At 35.3% G+C, this 8,089-nt stretch overlaps 1 protein-coding gene across 2 annotated transcripts in view; it reads right to left on the reverse strand.

The window, feature by feature from the left end:
* Positions 1-3,583: 3,583 nt before the first annotated feature.
* LYPLA1 (lysophospholipase I) overlaps positions 3,584-8,089 on the reverse strand; it is a 9,666-nt gene continuing 5,160 nt past the window's right edge. Inside the window, exons 4-9 of one of the 2 annotated variants that reach the window (XM_009889187.1) lie at positions 7,758-7,828; positions 7,077-7,150; positions 6,234-6,335; positions 6,094-6,101; positions 5,464-5,629; positions 3,584-4,030 (exon numbers count right to left, since the gene is read on the reverse strand). In XM_009889187.1, coding sequence (XP_009887489.1) covers positions 3,977-4,030; positions 5,464-5,629; positions 6,094-6,101; positions 6,234-6,335; positions 7,077-7,150; positions 7,758-7,828 — 475 coding nt within the window. In that variant the 3' untranslated portion in view covers positions 3,584-3,976. Of the gene's footprint in view, positions 4,031-5,463; positions 5,641-6,093; positions 6,102-6,233; positions 6,336-7,076; positions 7,151-7,757; positions 7,829-8,089 lie in introns of both variants that reach the window. The other variant, XM_009889186.1, reaches the window with a different exon arrangement.

Raw genomic sequence — 8,089 nt, forward strand, 5'->3', positions numbered from 1 at the left:
TTGGTAAGTGATTTTCTTTTTTTCTTTTCAGTACCTACAAATCACCGTTCTGTTGTATTATAACATCATGCACACATTACCATGCAATATATTTGCAAGAAGCCTCTCAAGTGCTTGTTTCACAGCACATGAAAGCTCGACTTCTTTCAGGTAAGTATGGAAAAAGTCTTTAGTACTTTCCCAAACACTGATTGAAATTTATTTCACAATGATAAAAATTGGAAGATTTTACATTTTCCTATCATAAATAAAATGAGTAAACTAAGTAAATTACATCTTAAAGGTTTATATTAAATATAAATGGCTTATACTTCATCACACAAAGAGCAAGTGTTCAGTATTTCTTTATAAAATTTAAGATACACAGGCCTTGTACATATGGCTTCATTAACACTTTACACAGTTTGTTTTCAGTCATGTCCATCAATACAAATAGCATCTCTACATAAAGATGCATCCTAATGATTTCAATGAAGTGCAGTATACTCCATTAGAGAGAACATGTTTTAATTAACAATTCTAATACCAGTTACAGTGTACAGTACTTTTACCAATCTACTGTGTTGTAATTATACAAAATAGGAGGAAGAGACCAAATCATACGGCCTTCACCACAGTACAAGTTTATTTCACCCCAGGACAAGTTTATTTCAAGAATGGCTGGAAGATTTGGCTTATAATACGGAATTCAACATGTTTAATAAAAAGTGGGCAACATATTCCAACAAGGAGTCAGACTTCTGACTGCACAAAATGGCAGTCAAATTTAAGTACCACTTTGAAATTAAAAACACATTAGGGAGTTAGATACCCATTGAAACAAACTGATCTGCAAACAAGTTATTTTCCTATCAATGCTATCGCAAGTTTGACAGACATCATACCCTTCTGGGGAAAGTCTAACGTTACAAAAAAATCAACTTAATTATTTGGCAGTGTCAAACAGTAGTTTATAAGGATAGGACATTCACATTTACAACACTGACAGTCCAACTTCTCAATTTGAATAGAATATTATGAAAACCCCCACACCAGACCGAGCTATCATTCAGCCTGAAAATACATGCAACTATGACAACAATCCCAACATCCAATCACTTCAGGTAGTGAAAACATTCCGCTACAAGATCATACATACAGCTTTCCAACCAGCTGGGAAGTTACAAAAGACAGGAGCTCAAGGTACCCACTGTAATATGGGAGGACACAGGAGAGGCTTCAAATACATCCTTGAAGTTTCCTTTAGCTTCTGGGCCCCTTAGCAAACCCCAACTACAACATCCACAAAAAAAAAAAAATCCTGCAAAAAAACCCAAACTAAACCAGAGGGGAAGAATTCTTCCTAGAATATAGAAATCTGGAATAAGTCACAACATTTACTTACATTTACTTTGGTAACACAGCTCTTTGTAGAAAAAGCAAGTGACAAAACACCAGTATGAAAAAATCTTGTTACGATAGCTGAATATGTGAACAGAGTTAACACATTAAGCATTTCTAGAAAAACATCTGAAAGCATCATGGAGAGGGCAGTTGAAACTGACTTGGATTAAAACACATTAGGTACCAGAAACTGACCACAAGCTGTGAACACAGTTCACCAAACTGAAGAAAACGTTATGAAGCTAACACAGACTAAAGCTAGGACTGATCTCATTTCATCATCTTAGAAATATTTTTTTAAATTCATTCTAACAGAAGAAAGAATATGTGAAATGAGCACACAGTCAATTAGAAATTGAACAAGACAACTGAACAGCATTACCAAACAATTTAAAAACAGAACAAGAAAATAATAAAGGAGAAAAACAGAAGCTTGTGCAGAACTTTGGAAACATGCCAATATTCAGGGAATTACTTAGACAACAGGGGAATGAGGATAAATCTAATAACTAGAAGAAATAACATATAGTTTGCTTACCAAGTTTGCAATTCAGCAGGACTGCAAAATTAGCTAATGCAATTTGGGAATAACTCCAAGCTAGGACATACTGTTTTCTCAATAGAACTTTGGCACAACTACAATAAGAATATTATGGTTTCTTCTGTGAACTAAATTAACTGAAAGACAAATTGGCAGATCTATAGAACAGTGTGACTGAGGGAAAAGACTAATTAAACTTCAAAGTTAACAGACATACCCTCTCAACCACACAGATAGAACATCTAAAAAGTGTTTCAATACCATTTATAAAGAAACTCCTTTTCAATTTTACATATTAAGAGATGTTTAATAATCCAGAGGAAGTGGATTAGAAAAGAAAAAATGCTTCCTAAAAATGAAGTGCAATACATATGAAAAAAACACTGAAAACTGAGAACACACAGTAGGTGAACAAGTCAAATTTCCAGCAGCAGCTGTGTTAAAGAAGGGATATAAAGGCGTAATTCCCCATTTATGCATCTGTACTGGCAGATGCCTTGGATGTAAATCCATATACACTGTGAGGGACCGCTGGATTAAGCTGGGAAAGGAGAAGGTACCTTAAATGCAGGTATGAAGAGCAGTGCTGATATGACAGATGCATTCAAAACAAGAATATTTTTTTGCTTGCAAACATATTAGAGTATAGAACATTGTTATAGAGTATATTATGTACTAAAAACTGTAGTGTATTTTTCAAACATTCCTAGTGCAGTGACAGACTCCGAACTCTACAGAAGAACAGCTGTTCCCAGAAGTAAATTATGGCTCTTAACTGCAAAAAGCTCTTGAGTGTGCATCAATTTCTGTAACCCAGTGCATTCTAGAATTTTAAGCTTCTGAAAGAAGAGACATTCTGTATCTTGTAGATTAATTTTTTCCCCATAGTAGATCTTCATATTCCTAGGCTATACTGATCTAGAGAAATATAGAGCGATCTAGTTGAAAATAAAGTTATCTGTTCTTTTTCAGAAAAAAATCAAGTCTCAACATGCAATAAAAGAAAGTATTAGATGGTATCAATTTAAAGTTTAAGTTATATCCCAATTGAACTTATATTTCTATTTAAAAAATAATTCCAATTAGTCAATGTCTATTACAGATGAGACTTCAACAATACACAAAACTACACAGCTGTGTTGTTTTCAGTTAGTTACTCCAAAGCAGACAGGAAAATCAAAATTATATGCTGTAACTGCTCATGTGAAATATATCAACATTTCTACACAAATGAAAGCTATAAAGACTAAAGCACAAGATAAATATTCAGTATGAATATTTTTAAATGAAACTTGAATCAATCCTATGCCCTTCTTCAGCATTCCATTCCAAGTCAGCATTTGACGTGAGTTTACAGTAATAAAAAAAAAGACAATGAACAACAAATGACGGTCTAACAAGGAATGAGTCCCTTTAGAATTTCCACCATATCTACCTATATGAAAACAGTTAAAAATTGAGGTGGTTTAAATATAAGAAATACCTTTGCTGACTTCTAGCCATTCTAGGAGAACCACACCCCTTATCTGGAGTACAATAACCATGTAATATTTAAAGCTTTGTCCTTGGTAACATTTATTCTATAATCATATGGCCACTATGTTACATGTTGTGTACTTTATGCATCCATTACATAAAGGTAATGTTCTAGTATGTTTCCAATGAGTATGAAGAACGAATCATGTCTCAAGTATAACTAAACTGGTCACATTTATGTTGCTCGCTTAAATTTAGTTTTTAGTTACTTGTACAAATAGTTTAAAATTCTGCAATCAAAAAAAATCAGATGTCTTAAAACAGTATGCTTAGGTTACATTCTGTCATTGTTACCTAGCTGCCTTATTCATACAGTCCCACCAGTGGATGATTAATACTAAAAAGATTATTGTTTCTTACATGTGTATTATTCAACCCTCGTCCTAAGTATAAATTTGCAACACAGTAGTAACACTGCAGGTATAGAAATAATGCTTCCTATCAGGGATATGAAAAGATTAACACTCTACCACAGTTGATGCTGGTGCATTTATATAGAAGGCTTCTCATATCATTTCAGTCTACGGGAGGTAGATGTTTGTCTATGAATTGTTTTACATCCATCATCTCCTGTTTAAAGATAAAAGTATGTATTAGTTGAAGTTCCCTGCTAATATACAGTTAGCTACACTAAATCATATTTCAACATTTCAGTTATAATTAGCAGCTGGGTTACAAATATTGACTAATTAGTTACTTGATAAAATCATACCACTTTGCACACAAGGCAAGGATGGTAACTCTTCAAGGTGCTATGCACTCAGAAGAGGCTACAATACAAGAAAAATAGCAAAGACTACTTTTTCTCTCTCTCCTTCAAGTTGAGTAGGCAAGTTTACACATTAATCACCAACTGATCTGAGTAGCATCAGGCTGAGCATGGATAGAATTTGAATGTAGCTAAGGCCATAGCTTCCTGTATACTTCAAACTTTTGCAAGTTAGTAGCAGTGTGAAAAGCCAGCAACTCCCCCTCCTAACCATTCAGTTCAAATTCCTTCCTTAAGGCAAAGCAATACAGCAAACTAGACCGGGAAACCAATCCACGTTAAAAATAATTTCATTTTAATATTTTTTGTAAGACAGAGCACATTAATATATTTGTGCGACAACTCAATGCTGTTACTGCCTAAACTCAATGTGTGAACATCCCAAAGAGGTTGTCCAAAGGTACAGTTCCCACAAGATGCAGCAATCCAAATTAACAAAGTTACTGCTGCTGACAAATGGCACGTATTCCTTGCCTCCTCTTCTGTTTCTTGCTCCTACCATTTACTTGGTGTGAGTTCTGATGCTTCAACTCACTACAGCTGCAAAAACTGAAGCCAGCAGCTTTTGCCATTTTACTAAGTTCAAATGGTTCAAAGAAGTTTCTGATCAGCTCCAGAGCTGGTGCAAGGAAAAGAGGGCCACAAGGTCACAAGCAGAGGGAACTAGTCCACCCCTTTCTGGCAGCAGCAACCCATTACATCAGCTAGGCTGCCTGCTGAGCCAGAACCATAAATATAGGTTCTGAGGCTGTTTCTCTTGTAGCATCAACCCTCCCTGCCTATTCCTTCAATAAGAATCCATAGAACTAACAGGATTCTTCTCTCCAAAATATCAAGTTGGATTTATGCTGTGAGAATATGCCTTCCAACTCAGTGATTTATTTTTTTTTAGTACACAAATACTAAAAATTAGGGGGGTGGGAGGGGGAGAGTATTTTATAGACCAACTAGCCTTGTCTCAAAAATACAATCTTACGAGGAAGCTCCCACTAGTCATATAAACTTTTGCTTTGGATGCTTTTTCAGCCAGGCATTCAGTTACTCACTAAAATAAGTCAGTAGCATCAAGCACTTGTTTTTTTAACAAAAAACCCAAAAACACACAAACAAAAAACCACACACCACCAAAAAAAAAAAACCAACCCCAAAAAAATCCAACCCAATACATATTTGTTTTGAGGGGAAAAAAAAATTAACCACACCCAGCTAAAATATTGTCTATTATGAAAATTACCTCAATACAGGAACTATGCATCATGCCAGAGTAAGTCCTGAAGGTTACGTTGGCTGGATTTATCATACTCTTTAGCTTCTCAACAGTGAGAGAACCGAACATTAAAGGAACCAATGGGTCACAGTCCCCGTGGCACTGAAGAACAGCAATGTCCTTGTTGACACCACTAATAGGGCCCTGTTAGGGGTAGAATTAGAGGGGAGAAGAGAAACAGTAAGTGGAAGTAAGGCTAACATCTTCAAGATAAAATAACCCCATGCCACTATGCCCTGTGGCATGACAAGTAAGTTGAATTCTGAAGGGAAAAAATGCCATGTATAGTCTGCAAGCTCCTTAGGAGGTAAGCTCTGTGCCTGACAACACATTAAATTCAAAAACCTGCAAATAAAATTCTGGCACTAATTTCAGAACAGAATAACATGATTTCTGGCCAAAAGAAAAAAAAAATATACTTGGTTTAAATACCTAGTCTCTAATAAGGTAGTGGCTTGCAGATGGAACAAATGGCAAATAGAAAATTCATCTTCAAGGAAAATTTGCTGTATCCTTTAAGTTTCCTAGGAATGCCATTTTAAGCAGAGATAGCTAGTGAGCATTTCCTCATTTTCCCTACTTGCCAAACTCTAAAACTCCACGGCCTATTTCAAAAACTTCTCAAACAACTGTCCATATTCAGTTACAATGATGGCCACTAATTCCTGCACAAGATACAACCTTCAGATCTACTTGTTCCCCAAGTGCAAATTAGCTTATGAAAGAAGCATAAATACCTGAGGAAAAGAAGCCCGCAGGGGAAGCCAACAGCTGAGGGCTACAACACCTGCTAATTTTTGGTGTGTTGTAAGAGCTGTATACAACGATAAAGCACCTCCCTAAGATAAAGTGATATAAGTATTAGAATGGTGATGGTAACGTTCCTTTTCATGCTTGTTTCAAGATCTCTGGTTTCTCCTTTAAAGGTCTTTTTCCATTCCAACTTATTCTTCCTTAGAACCAACACTGAAACCAGTATTCCTGTACAGCATTTATTTTGCTCCCCCCCCAAGTCCATGTGATCAATTCAGAAGTAAAACAAGAAATTTACTGTAGCTAACAGCTGGGAAAAAAAAAAAACAAACAAATCATTAAAAAAGCACTATCACTCCAGGCAGTGTTATTGCTACTTTAATATATTCATTTACTTGCATGCATACTGAAGAGTTGGTGTATGGACCAATAAGACTATTAATCTACCTACTGCAAATGTCTTACAAGTATGAAGGGAAGAATTTCCCAAATAAATCCAGACCATCAAATATCTACCAAATTAAATTAAAAATATTAGCAAGATTTGCAAGCAAAGCTACAGAAGTTACATTCATAAAGACTTTTAATAGACTATTAATTTTAGTACCTTGTTTCTACATGCATGTTCATATAGAATAGTAGTGAATAGTAATTATTTGCATAAAACTGAAAGACTTAATTTGCTAAGGCAAAGGAAAACTGACATCTTATAACTGTAGAAGCATCTAACATTAGCTCTTTTCCATTCAAGTGTCTGGATTTCCCACCTTAGGAAAGCTAGGTTACTTCCCTAGAAAAAGACACATTTCTTTCCAACCATGCCTTACCTGAGAAAAGCCTCCCAGAATGATTCGATTAGAAGGAATTCCATTTTTCACTTCTTGATCTATCAGTGCTTTAACTGCAATATAAATAAAGGCTACTAGTTAAAAACCACTCCATTCTGTAGAAAGTCTAGAAGAGGAAAGAGACCTTCTCCATGATGTTAACAGAAAGCTAATAAAAGGAAAATTTAATCTGCTATACATTAAAAAGTATCAAAAGATCTAGAGCACGATCGGCAATTCCAGTACCACTGTACCATTTCCAAAGAGAAAAACATGCAAGTCAGTCTTGCAAAAGTCTCACTGCCAGGCAGATGGTATCCTCTTCTAACTATCCAGCATCACAAGTGGATGCTAGTGCAGCTCTAACCTGCCATGCTACCCAGAAGCTCTTATAAAAACCTGAACAAGCAAGTACACTGTCTCCCATGTACATTTCATATTTGAGAGCATGAAGTGTTTGTACTGGTGAATTACTCTACATACTCAGGAAGTTTAAAAAAAAAAAAACCAAACATAAAAAAAACCTATGTACTTCAGTAAACTTTGATTAGCAATAATACAAAATATACATATTACTTTCTCTAACAATTTTGTCTTTGGAAAATCTGTTTCAGACTCATAATTAATTCTTAAGAACACATGGAAGTACTTTTAAGGCATACAAAGTACTCCTAAGCATACCATTTTCAGCCGCCTGCTTGATCCCAGCTTCATCTTCCTGTGAATCTGGAGAAAGTCCAATGATATCAAACCTTACAAAAATATCAACAAGAGCATTACTCATTAGAGCATCCATTCCACTTCCTTAAAACACAACTAATAAAATTGGGATATTTTCCAGATAATAATATTAGCTGACATATTAGTTAGTACTAACCACCCATAGTTTACAAGAAATAGTAGACAATCTGTGAATGTGGCTAAAAGGCTAGACCTAGTCAACAAAGCTTTTCTGAATTTTGCTATCTTCTGTAACTTACTGCAGATTTAGCATCTCAGTTTTGTTATTTGCT

The sequence above is a fragment of the Charadrius vociferus genome, unplaced genomic scaffold, assembly GCF_000708025.1.
Source record: "Charadrius vociferus isolate BGI_N301 unplaced genomic scaffold, ASM70802v2 scaffold347, whole genome shotgun sequence".
NCBI lineage: Eukaryota > Metazoa > Chordata > Aves > Charadriiformes > Charadriidae > Charadrius > Charadrius vociferus.